Genomic DNA, 13,446 nt, shown 5'->3' with positions numbered 1-13,446 from the left:
GCAAAAATGGTGTGTGTGTGTGTGTGTGTGTGTGTGTGTTTGTGTGTGTGCATGAATGTGCACATGTGTGAGAGGGTGTGAATATAGAAGATATGTTTGATGTATGTTTTTTTAAAATGTTTTACAAAAAAGATTGTTAGCAGGCAAGTGTTTATTTACACTCTTCCCCATAGTGTCTGTCTGTCTTTCTGCATCTCCTCTCCTCTCCTCTTCTCTCCTCTCCTCTCCCCTCTCCTCCTCTTCCCTCCCCTCCCCTTTCCTCTCCTCTCTTCTCCTCTCATTCCTCTTTTCTCCCCTCCCTCCCTTTTACTTTCCCCCTCTCTCTTCCCCTCTCCTTCCCTTTGTTTCTTTGTTTCTGAGACAGAGTCTCTTTATATAGCTTTGGTTGTCCTAAAACTTGTCATGTAGACCTGAATAGCCTTGAACTAACAGAGATCCTCCTGTCTCTACTTCCCAAGCACTGGGATTAAAGCCATGTAATACCACAACTGACTTAATGTTTTTTCTTTAAAGTATAAATAATCTCTCATTTTATTTCACAAACCTTCTTCAAGCATTCCTCACCAGAGACGGGCAGTGGCGTGTGTAGCAACTTTGCCCTTTTCTCTTATTCTGTATTCAAAACTCTTTTCTATGACTTTAGCTTCCTTTGCAAGTCAATGTACCTTTCCCCGAGTCCTGTAAGACTTGCATGTACTAAATAAATGAAAAGGTGACTGGGGCTGATGCGCAAAGCCAACAAGTTTCCTCACGGAAGTTATCCTGATGGCCAGAATGATTCTCCATAGATCCATTTTCTATTAATGATATACTTTTGCTTTTGAAATGAAATCTTTTATTCATTAGCAACAACATATTCTGACTTATCGACTTACTCTTGATTTCAAATACCTGACTACTTGCCAGACTGTGTCAAATTATACTCTGACACTGGCTCAGAATTCAGTTACCATATCAACTCTGCATGCATTTCTGCTTCTTTTTCTAGCACCCATTCTCTCTCTGTGGATCTAATCAGAATATATGTTCTTTAAGCCTCTTAAAAGCATCGGCAGTTAAACCGATCATGAAGGTCTTGCTGTGGTTACTACCGGTAGGCTGCAGAGGGACTTTTAAACACTTCTGGTATCTCGTTAAAGTCACTTGTAAAATAGGTGCCATGGAAGAACTCCATGTCTTCACGTGCCATTTATTTCCTCACAGATAACTGCCACCCCATTTCCTTCCTTTCCCGCAGCCTCCAGGGTGCCTTGCCCTTCCTCAGTGTTAGAGTGCTTGGAGCCCTGCCTCAGTGTTAGAGTGTGTTCAATCCCCATGCATAGAACTACAGCTAAGAAGGGAGGGCCATGTGCTCTGCCTGTCATCTCCTTAGGAAATGAAGCCAAGATTTATTTGTCTAGTGTTTAAAGGCTTCAATATTTTAAAATTAAAACCCTTAATACTTTTTTACATTAAATCCTTTAAGACATCTACATTAATCTGTTTACTATTTTTTGCATTAGATCCTTTGACATTTTTATTTAAATCTTTTACTATGCCAGGTATATCATCATTTCTATGAAAATGAAGCATCATGTCTTAGAAGCCGTCTGTTCAGTTGAGGACTTCCTCCCTCCCTCTGGGCTTTTAGCCACAATTCTTGCTTTGTATTGAATCCCATTATTAATCTTACTTTCCTGCTCTATGAATATGCACTGGTGATATTCATGTACAAACAAAAATCAGAATAATGGAAGAAAAGCCAAGCTTATTGGAAATAACCTTCTCACTAACATCTGGGTACTTCCTCCCTCCCCTTTACCTCTGAACTTCTCATAACACAAGCCTGAAATGGTGCTCTCTGTCTGTCTGCATCTTTGAAACATTATTAGCCGGTTTCTGCGGTGGACACTCCATTGCAGTGCACAATATAGGTCACCATGATTCGTTCGCTGTCAAGCCCGGTGACCTTATTTCTCCCGCTCAGCATCTGTTCATTCTGCTGTCTCTCTCTCAAGCCCTTACTTCCTTGCTTGTCCAGTTTTCCATGGCTTGTCCTTCTGCTGACTGCAAGTCCTCTATATATTCTTTACATATTAATGCCCCCCAATCTTCCCTTTCTGTTCTCCATTTAACTTTCCCTTGAGCAACCACGTTCAAGTCTATAGCCCTAACTACCACTCCTATGCCAATGACACCTAATTCTCTTCACTGCATTTTCTAAACAGCATGCCTGGATGTCTTGCCTAGTTTCCTAGGTGCTGAGTAGATTTTTCCTTCTGAGGATCCAACTGCACCTACATTAAAGCATATAAGCACGGGGCTCATTATCTTTCTGCCTTCATTTATTTCTCTCCTTGTTTTCTCTGATTTGGTAAAATTCAGAAGTCATGTTTGAGTTCTCCATTCTTCCTCCATTTACATTTGGATACCAATCTTCCCAATCATGCCTCTGAAACATCTTCCCTAACTCACTTGAAGTCTTGACAGTATTTTTCTCATTCTTTCCATCCCCCTAATGGTTGTTCCTAAATAATAATAATAATAATTAATAATAATACTACTACTAATAATTAATGGTTGATCTAATAAACTCGAGTTTGATTTAGCGTTTTCTGACCCCTCAAGGTGGCTCTCAGTGGGGAAGGGCATCCAGCAATTTCTCAGTCTTTTCTGGCTCTGGTTCTTTGTTTTAAAAAGGCTGATTCTCTCCAACAGTTCCAGTTTTCAGAGCCTATTCACTCCATAAGGCCTCATTCAGCCTAAAATAAAACTGGGAAATCTGTGAACTTTCCACGGAGAACCTGGCATTAGAGCAATGTCCTTGTCCGTGATGGCATCCCATCAGAAAGTGGTACGCTGTCTGAAATAAGATATGTGGTCTTCATTGTAAATAATTAATCACAAATACTACAGCTCTGATGCTGGTGCTCTGTTTTCAGAATTATTCATGTTCCTTTCTGGAGGGGCCCTCTTCAGGAACTCTCATGATCACATGATCATATGATCACATGATCACATGCAGAGGCAGAGTACTGCATATTCCTCATCCCACCTGGAAGGGCATGGATGCTGAGTTAGAACGTGTCAGTCACTGTACATAAATTCACAGCTTTGAACTCTGGTTTCAGAAAGTTGAAGATCCTCAGTTGCCAAACAACAAACAAACAAAAAAGAGATCACATCTAGGTAGACAGTGTATGTAGTTAGATACCAACCATTACGGTACAGCTGATCAACTAATATATTTAGAGATAGTACGGTACTGTCTTCAGCTTTGACAAAGCTACTTATTAGGTATCAATGAGTAACAAAATTTCCTGGGAGAAAACCTGTGTCTTCAAAGACTGCTTAACTGATTGTAGCTGCAGTGTGTGGAGAGGCTGGAGTGCTGCTGATCTGGAGGCTAATCACATATTTGGGCTAGCTTTAGCCATCTGAGTAACCATTTTTGCCCATCTCTGTGTCAGAACTAAAATCCTGTACCTGAAAGCTAAGAACCTTTTTGAATCTATTAACTTAGCAGACCAATGGCTTTCACCAACCAGAAAGCTAAGAATGTCATCACCTGAGGCCTATAGAAAACCTTCTCCTTTTCTAAACAGCATGCCTGGACGTCTTGCCTAGTTTCCTAGGTGCTGAGCAGAGCCATGACTGTCTCTCTGACGTACCCGCCAATGTATTTTAAACTCGACTTGATTTAGGACCTTCTTTAGAAGTTCATGAAACTGCTTCCAAGTTAAACAATGGAATTCAGGGACACCTAAATCTGTGTTCCTGTACCATAGTCACTCAACTTTGCTTTAGAAGAAACTATCTCTTATTTCCTTTAAGGCAGTGGTTCTCAACTTTCCTAATGCTGCAACCCTTTATACAGTTCCTTGTGTTGCAGTGACCCCCAACAATAAAATTATTTTCATTGCTACTTTATAATTGTATGTCCTTCTTGTGATCCTCTAATATCATGATGAGATGTGATTTTAAATCCAGAGCTTGTTTATCTGGTGTGTTGGGGTATCCAGGACTTGCTGTTGTCGGAGAACTGGGTTTGGATGCTACTGTTATGAATTATAATGTAATATCTGATATAGAGGAGAGCTGATATGTGACCCCAATGGAAGGGTCATTTGACCTCCAATGGGGTCACAGCCCACAGGCTGAGAACCACTAGTTTAAAGTGAAAGCTGTGCTCTTTTTAGTTGCATGAACCAAAAAAAAAAATTGACACAATATAGATTACAAGAAGCTAAGAGTTTTACTGCTGGTTACACTGGTTTATGGTATGTTAGGGCAGCTATAAACAATAAAGGGTGAATTGTTGGGGAAGTTTATAAGATAAAATAGAGCTCTGTGTCTATCCTTCCTTGCTGTGGTGTATGTGTCTCTTAAGACAGATGTTAGTTTAAAAAGAGACCTGGCAGTATTTGGATGACCCTGCAGATTGTCAGAAATCTGGGAGGCGAGGTTAATGAGCAGTGCCTATCTGGGTCCTCATTCTGACATGGGCTGCCAGCTCAGAATTTTGTCGCCTCCTTGCTACCTTACTTTCTCAAGTTTAGCTGATAAGCCTGACTATCTGTGGGGGTTACTTTGGATTCAACTGTATTTGTTAAATCACGGCAATCAGATTGCTCTTCTAGCTCATTGTTCTCTTAATTTTCTATTAAATTCAACTGAAAACCCTAATCATAGAGGTGTCTGGGAGGAGACAGAGAAACCAGGCAGCATCTGCGAATAAAAGGCCAGGATGTTCTGCGTTCACTACTTGTTGGTTGGTATTATGAAACAAAAAAAATAACTGGTTGCATTTTCTGACTTCAGCCACATGCCATCTCACCTTTAGGTTATAGCCACACAATGAGATGCTAGAACTTTGAGTTTACTGTGGAACAAAATACAGCATTTGAATTTGCCTTTGATTAGAAAGTGATCTTCCCGCAGAATCCTTGTCTCCTTTACTATTCTGACTCCATGAGTAAACCCCACATTTTTAAAAGTAGGGTTATCTTAGCACTCGCTATATTTCTGCTGCCTCACATGATTTACAATACTTTGAATCATGAGATAGATGGGTCAAGTCTGAGGTGAAGGGATGGTCCAGGTAGCATAAATGCCTAGCTTCTGAGTGTGTGGCTCTCAACATTCTTAATGCTGTGACCCTTTAACAGAGTTTCTCATGCTATGGTGACACACAACTACAAAATTTTGTGGCTCCTTCATAATTGTAATTCTGCTACTGTCATTAATCATAATGTAAATATCTGATATGTGGAATATCTAATACAGGACCCCCAGAGGGTTATGACCCATAGGTTGAGAACTGATGTTCTAGGTGCTGAACGGTAGCCTGGCTCTTAATTGTTGTTTTATGAGTACTTGTTCTTTGCAAACTCCTTGAGGCTGAAGACAATGAAAAATGTTTTTATTTTCTACCCCAATTCCTGCCCTCCTGCAGGTACAATAGCTCTGAGTATGCACAATGGATAATTAAACTTTTTAATTTACAAATACTTGAAATTGCTTTGGGAGACAATTTTAGAACTGAAAGTAAGTTATAATTAATTGAATTGTCTGTTTTCTTATTGAGCTGCCTCATATATGCTTTATAATTCAATTTATTCTGCAATTTATTTTATAGTTACTGAAAAATGATAAAACAGGATATTGATCCTCATTAATTTATTACTAAATGACATTTCTACTTATATTCAGAGGTCAAGATCAATCTTATCATCTGGGGATTTGGATATGTGCTTATCATCTTTAAAATTACAAATTAAAAATATAAATACTACTAAGCAAAATAATGAACAAAACGTAATGAAAGGTCTATGTGACATTTTCAAGAAATGATGGAGTTTTGTATATGATTGCAAAACAGTTAGTTATATTTTAGGACTATTATATTAACTACAAGAACTTGACTACACTATTGTGTATTGTCCCAAATTCCATCCAATCATGTTAAATCAAGATTCAGAGAACAGAAAGTTTGATGGTTGAAGGTGGTCCAGCGATAAGATTAGGATGTTTTGAGTTATCTTTTCCATTAAAAAAAGGGAACTTAACTTAAGTTTATGTCTATGAGTATTTTTATGCATGTATGCATGTACCTGGTACCTATGAAAACCAGAGAGAGCATTGGACCCCTTGGAACTAGAGTTATAGGCAGTTGTGAGGCATCATGTGGGTGCTGGAAACTGAAGCTGGATCTTCTGGAAGAGCAGTAAGTGTTCTTCACTGTGAAGACATCTCTCCAGACCCTGAGCTGCTTTTAATCACACTATTTTTAGTCTACCAAAACAGAGCAGTGGTGCTGAGTCCAAAGGCCTGTGGTATCAGTATCAGTATTTGTTTTCTACTCAAATCACATGGTCCTGCCTGTTACCTGCAGATCAAAAATCTGTGGCCAGTGGTATCAGTATTTGTTTTCTACTCAAATCACATGGTCCTGCCTGTTACCTGCAGATCCAAAATCTGTGGCTGGAGTTCAGCAGAGTGTCTTCATAATCTCACCCCAAAGCCAGGGTGCAGGGTGCATGCTGAAGGTCAGTGACTACTGATATAGAGACCTCCTCCTGTCTTTAAACATTGAGCCTCACCCCAGGTTCCCTGCTTCCCTCTCTGACCTGGAGCTGCTCCCTAAGTCTGTGTGGTGAATAGGTTTGGGGAAGGAAGAACTTCAGTGAATTGTATGCCACATTCTGGTGCAGCCAAATGCTACTAGCTCAGCACTAAAAGAGTCAGAATAATATGGATATCCATGATTGAAACACAAGAGTGTAGTTGCTCACTGAACTGGACAGTGGGGTGTGCTACAGATTTCTTGGTTCTATTTTGTACAAACACAAAACTTACTCTTATGGTCAAATTCCTACCATGACTTGACTCAGAAAACTCAATTATATTTGAGACACGCCAATAAAAATCATGTTATCATGGCACCAGCTGGGTCTGATTTATAGTAAGCAGGATGGAAATGCAGCTTAGCAGCAACTTTTTTTCCTGTAAATATCTCAATAAGGAATAACTTCTAGAGTCTGGGGTACTGTCAATATACATTAAGCTGATGAATAAGCAGAAGCACCACCATTTCAAATGATTGTACCACAATGCAGATCTCTGCTCTCGTGGCACAGTCAGAATTCTCCTAAATCAACTTATGTAACATTTGTGGAGTATCCAAAGCACTAGACCATGACTTCCTGCAAAGAAATTAAATTTTTGATAATTTAAATTTTCTTTTTCATATACTTATGCAAATTAAATTGCTAATCAAAGGAAGATTCGTAAGTGACTTCCAAGTGCTATAACAATATGCTCATGTTAGGAAATTAATACAAAGAAGTTGCAATAGACACACAAGGAGTTATAGTCAAGAAACAAACTAGTATAGACTACAACATTTTTATTTTGAGTTAATCCATCTATTACAGAATAACCAGACAACCATTCTCCAGCGACTGGCATTCCCATGATGCTTTTACTGTTACTGTGGCATACAAGGTCGCCACATGACACAGTATAGTGATGGTGGGGTAAATGGTTAACTTTCATCCCAAAATCAGATTATAATATAGGTTGTATATTTCCTATTAGTCAACACAGTGCATCCCTAGGGCTAAGTGGCAATGTTTCCATCTGGACCCCATGCAGAAGATGGATGTTTCACTAATAAAGAGCACAAAACCAAAATGCAGGTGTGAAACACTTCTATGTCCTGGGAAAAGAGGTTGTCTTGCGAGGGAAGAGCTGTCCTAGTAGGCAAAGCAGCATCGTGCAGGCATGCTTGCAATCAGCCGGCTGCGGCCAGCTGCAGACAGTGCTAGAGGCAGGCAGCCTGCGGGGGAGAGCCCAGCTAACTCGTTGCATTTAAGACTACCCTCGAGCAAATGAACAAACAGTCATTTGCTATTTGGATTTCTGTAGAGGGAAGTACACACCCCAGCATAGTGAGGTCAATATAACAAATTCCTGAGAGAGGAGGAAATGGCCTGGGCTGGAGAGCGTCCCTGCCCAGAGAGCGTTAAGATTCCTTATATGGCTACATGGGGAGAAGAAACTGGTAACACACATTAGTCTGCTTGGAAGAACTTAAGAATCAAAATAAAAAGATATATGTTCATGTGCTGCATATGTATGACATACACATGTGCGTGCTTGTGTGTGCATATATGCTCATTCATCCATGTGGAGGCCAGACAATGGTAGTGGGTGTCCTAACTATTATTCTCTTCTTTATTCCCTCCACTCAGGGTTTCTGACTGAACCTGGAGCTAGGCTGGTGGTCAGCAAGCCACAGAGATCCTCCCGTCTCTGCTCCTTAGAGCATTGATGTTACTGGTGTGTACTTGTGAATGGGGTCATGCCTGGATATTTGCATGCATTCTGGGAAATTGAATGCAGGTCCTCATGCTTGCACAGCCAATGGTCTTATCCACTGAGACTCTCCTTAGCCTCACATGGTAAAACTTTCAAAGGCATTGAATCTGCCTGTATCAAGTACTGTATATGTCTTATGGTGAAAGGTGACTCCTGGTTATACTGTATAATTTTACCTCTTTTTCTTCTTCCTTTGTATTATTTTTGGGGTGGTGCAGGGTCTCACATATCCCAAGATGTCCTTGACCTCACTATGTGGCCAAGGACGACAGCTAACTTCTCCTGCTTCCATTTCACTAGTTCTGGGATCTCAGCCATAAACTACCAGGGCCATAAAATACTTCTTGATTTCTCTAAAAGCTCCAAGTGAAGCTACTTGTTTAAATTTCTGTCTCTCACAGATGACCCTACTGGAAAGACTGTGCAGATCGTCTTCATAACCCGGTTCATGAAGGAAGCGGAGCACGGCACCCTACAACTCTTATGTAATTATGTATTAACAAAGCGCAGCCATCCTGCAAAGCTGTGTGTTACACTGGCCTTGGGTTTGGGTCTTAGCTTCACCAAGCCCTGTTCTGTGCCAGTTCTGACTGGTTCAGCTTAAAGCTTTTATGTATCAATGGAAGCCAGATTAAAAAGGAAGGGGAAGCTACATAGAAAGAGGGACAGAACACTGAATATAGGGAAGAGCTGCTATGATTCATCTGACAGACTGGATAGAAACCAGGCCTTTGTTTTATCTCCCTATTCCATCAACTGCATTTTTCATGTATGTTATATATAAAGAGCTCAACAAATGGGCATGGCTTGCATTATAAAGGAAGAATTTATATATAAACACAATTTATAATGAGAACCTACACCTTTCAAATTGGTAATTGCTCCAAAAGTAAGAATCACTTTTGCCTGGTCAATGAGTCTCCCTGTTGGGTGTTTAGCAAGTGGGCGGCTTGGTCCTTGTAACTTCTGTTAACCAAGGGCCCCTCAGGCCTTTGGTCTGTCAGTTCTGTCTTGTTAGCTTAGCACTCAGCTCAGTAAATGTTATCCGCATCAGAGTCCACACACGGAATAGTGGAGAAATAGTTGGAGTTGGGGGAGGTTTGTAGAAATAGGTCATTTAATATATAATTTCCATCTTATGTGATTCCTGGTGTTCCCATTTCACTGAATTTTGGACTGAGATTTCCCACAAGAAATGAGCGATTTCATCACCAAAACATATTAAATAGATTTAAATGGATGTCATGAAACATCAGGACAATGAGAAAGGGAATCTGATGGGATGATCCCCAACTGCCACGCCCATTGATTTCAACAGAAGAACCCAGAAATGAGATTGATGCCCCGCGACCTTGGGGCAGGCATTAGCACACTGCAGGGAGTGAGGCCTTATCCCATACGAGCTGATCTGAGACTACCAGTGAAAGAACTCATACTAAAAACAAAACAAAACACTACATTTTGTAGCACTGCACATGATTCTGGTGCTTTTCATTTCTAGGAGGTTAAGTAGCACCTTCATTTTTACATGTTGCGTGCGGGGCGCGAATTTCTCCTTAGGTTTAAAGACTCAGCCAGTGTGAAGTGCCTGGTGCTATATGAGACTCTGCAGCCTCAGACACAGCCTCGGACATTTAAAAATAAAAGGGAAATTTGCTTTCATTTTGAACCTAGCTTTCTGGTCCCATTGCTCACCATACAGAAAATCCGATATAAGCGAAGTAGAAACACTGTAGACATAGCTTCACTGGGTCTGTCTTCTCTTGTAAAAATATTTACTTTTTGTGTGTGAGGTTGCCTGCATGCATCTAAGTGCCATGTGCATGCAGTGCCTGAGAAGGCCAGAAGAGGGCATCAGATCCCCTGGAAACTGGAGTTATCGATGGTAGTGAGCGGTATGTGGGTACTAGGGACCAGACCTGGGCCCTCTGGAAGAGCAGCCAGTGCCTTTAAGTGCTGAGCCACCTTTCTGGTCACAAGGGTTTGTTTTATTCTTGTTGCTGTTGTCAGCAAGTGGGCGGGGGAGGAGGGGGGACTCAGGGAAGACCAGCTGCTCCACTGACTCTCGCCTTTAATGCCTTCCCCTGTTCCTCAGTTCCTCAACTCCCACTCACACCAGTTTGTAAGAAAAGATAAGACCTTGGCAAGCAGGAAGAGGCAGGTACGAGCTAATTAATGTTTTGCTCTTTGTCTGATCTCAAGAAGCAAATGAGCGAGCACGCGCGGGTCACGCATTGGTCTTCAAACCGCAGGTGAGAAGGACAGCCAGGGGAAGCGGGTAACACTTGCCATCACAAACCTCATAGGAGAATCTCTCTCCTTCCTTCTTCTGTTCGTGGAATTGCAAGGCACGGATGTTGAATAGAGACACGACACACATTACAGACACAACACATACATAGCACGTTTGACGCAGCTTTCATGATGTGAAAAATTAAGCACTAACATAACACTATTGCCACAACATGGATTCTAAAACAAGCGTCAACTTCAAGATGACAGCATAAAACGTAATCTTTGTCATACTACTGATCACTAGCTTATATGCATACATTTTAATTGTACAGCAGGTCGGCTGCCTCCCTCCCTGTCCCTGAATATACCTCCATTTACTAAAATGCTGTCATAGTGACTGCTGTAATTGCTAATGGGATTTTAGAGATAAAAACAAACAAACAAACAAACAAACACTTCCTGTTCATTGGTAAAAACCGCTTCAAAAAGTATGACACTTTGCATAGCAGAGAAAAATGCTGCTAACATCCACCCAAGAGTCCTTTGGTAAAGACAAGAGTGGACACACTCACCTCTTTCCCACCCATGGATTCGAACATTTTTTCCAGCTGGACCCGCAGTTGTTGGATGTTGTTCATCAATATGCAAGGCTTAGAAAAAGAAAAAGAGAGGACAATGTGATCTGCACCCTTCACAAGCCACCTCTGGAGCCAGTTTAACTTACACAGTCTATAGCTGTCACTTGTGGCCTGTGACACCCACCAAACATAATCATTCTGCTACTTTGAATAATGACTTTTAACAACTGGAACTGGAAAGGGAATAGATAATCCTTTTGGGGAATACAATTTAACAACCAACATATGCAAGAGTACATGGAGACTGGCTAACAGCACCCCTTCTTTTCTTGTGGTATTTTGCACATCAGAATTAGGCACTTTTTATTTATGTTTTTGTTTGATACAATGTTTCTTATGTTCCAGGCTGGTCTAAGATGGCTGAGGAGGGTCTTGAACTTCTAATTCTTCTGCCTCTACTTCCAAAGTTCTGGGATGGTAGGTGTAGACTACCAGGCCTGGTTTCTGCAGTGCTGGGGACTGAACCCAGTACTTCATAGATGCTTTGCAAGTGCTCTTTCAATGGAACTGTATCCCCAACCTACCCCATTCTATGTTGTAATATTTTTTTTTTTATTTTGAGAAAATCAATTGATTTCAATTCTCTGATAATTGTGCTGCTTTGAAACCAAAAGAGCATCTGTATTTTTTTTAAGCCCAAGAAAACTTCCAAAAATTTTAAAATAACTTATTAGTGGAGTCTTTATTCCTAAAGCCAGGAAGCTATTGACTATAGTTATCTGGCTCCAGACCAAGGGTGTTTCTCTTCTTGCTTTCCTCGTTGCTTATTTGGGTCCTTTGCCATCATTTAGATTAGACTTTTCCTTCCTTGGCTTTTAACTTTTCTATCACTTACTTTGCCTTTGTTTTATATTGAGACTTTATATTGAGTTTTTTTTTTATTGTCACTGGCTAAATGTAAACACTGTCCACACTGCTGAGGCACTGGGTAGATGTGTAGACTGGATAGACGGCAGCCCTTGCCTGCACAGGATGTGTACTTAGGCATTTTGTGTTGTTTCTAGAGAGGCAGAAAAGGGCAGTGGTGATCTAAAACTTTGTGACAAGACTAGATATCAATTTGGCATTAATTTCAAATCAGAAAATACATTTTGGCATAGTTGCAAAATCACTGATGGCTGCTACACTTTGATTCTGAAGAGTTAGTGACTCAGAGCTGGGGATGACAGAGGCAGGAAATGGACACATCTTCCAAGTGGCTGGGAAAGGAGCCAGTAGTGAATCAGAAGGTCAGACAAAGGACTCATGGGACATCAAAGAGGGTTAGCTCTCATCAGTGGAAAGATTTTATTATTACCTTAACCACATCATAGACCTTCGAGAGACTTTGCACTTGACTCTTAACGTGACCACAACCCAAGTTTGATTTATGGGAACAATTTCACACTTCTATTCTGTTCCTGGATTCTGGTCACTTAAATATTTTATATTTTTGTAATATAGATAACTGAGAGTTTTACTCCAGAGTTTCTGATTGCTGAGCTGGGATGCTCCAGATAGTTTTGATGCCTTCCACTCCCAAAAATCATAATCAGCACTCCTTGATCTGGGCATACTCTATTTGATTTATTTAATGTTAGCATTTAAGCCTATTCTTCTCAGCACACAGAACAGGCCTAGAATACCAACTCTTTATATAAAAGTCATACACCAACTCAAGTATGATCATTTCTGATTTTTAAGAATGCTAGGGAGCATTGGGCTCACTTGGGACAATGGCTAATCACCACATGGGAAGAGTATAGCGAAGAGAGAGATAAAGTTGAGTTTGCTAGATAAATATAAAGTCGAGTTTTCAAAATAAATATAAAGCTTTTCCCCTTTACTAAACTTTTCTTGGCCTTGAAATGCCCTAAGTCCACTGTTCTTACATTGACTTATTAAATCATTAATAAGAACTAGATTACTATTCAATTACACCTCATATCTAAGTACAAAACAGATTGATTCCAACAATTCCGTAGTCAGTGAGTAAGAGTAGATGCATTAATGTTTTAATAAATCCATCCAGGCCTGGCACATGCCTTGCATTCCAGAACTGTGAGCTGAGGAAGGAGGACTCAAGGCTCAAGAGTGACATGGGCTAGGTAGCAAGACTATGCATTAAAATTTTGAAAAAAAAAATCCCCAGTAAAAGGAACATTATCCTAACTGAACTCTATTGCTTACTGAAGAGTTTATAGAGATGAAAGAATATGTTTGGGCATACATA

At 40.4% G+C, this 13,446-nt stretch overlaps 1 protein-coding gene across 1 annotated transcript in view; it reads right to left on the bottom strand.

Annotated features, from left to right (window-relative positions):
- The window catches only part of Unc13c (unc-13 homolog C), a 439,545-nt gene that overhangs the window by 71,438 nt on the left and 354,661 nt on the right, over positions 1 to 13,446 (bottom strand). The window contains exon 23 of the mRNA XM_052189342.1: positions 11,169 to 11,246. Within this exon, the coding sequence (XP_052045302.1) occupies positions 11,169 to 11,246 (78 nt within the window). The remainder of the gene's footprint in view (positions 1 to 11,168; positions 11,247 to 13,446) is intronic.

This window comes from Apodemus sylvaticus, chromosome 7, assembly GCF_947179515.1.
Source record: "Apodemus sylvaticus chromosome 7, mApoSyl1.1, whole genome shotgun sequence".
Classification (NCBI taxonomy): Eukaryota; Metazoa; Chordata; class Mammalia; order Rodentia; family Muridae; genus Apodemus; species Apodemus sylvaticus.
The sequence above is the reverse complement of the archived record's forward strand: the minus strand, read 5'-3'. Positions and strand labels throughout refer to the sequence as shown.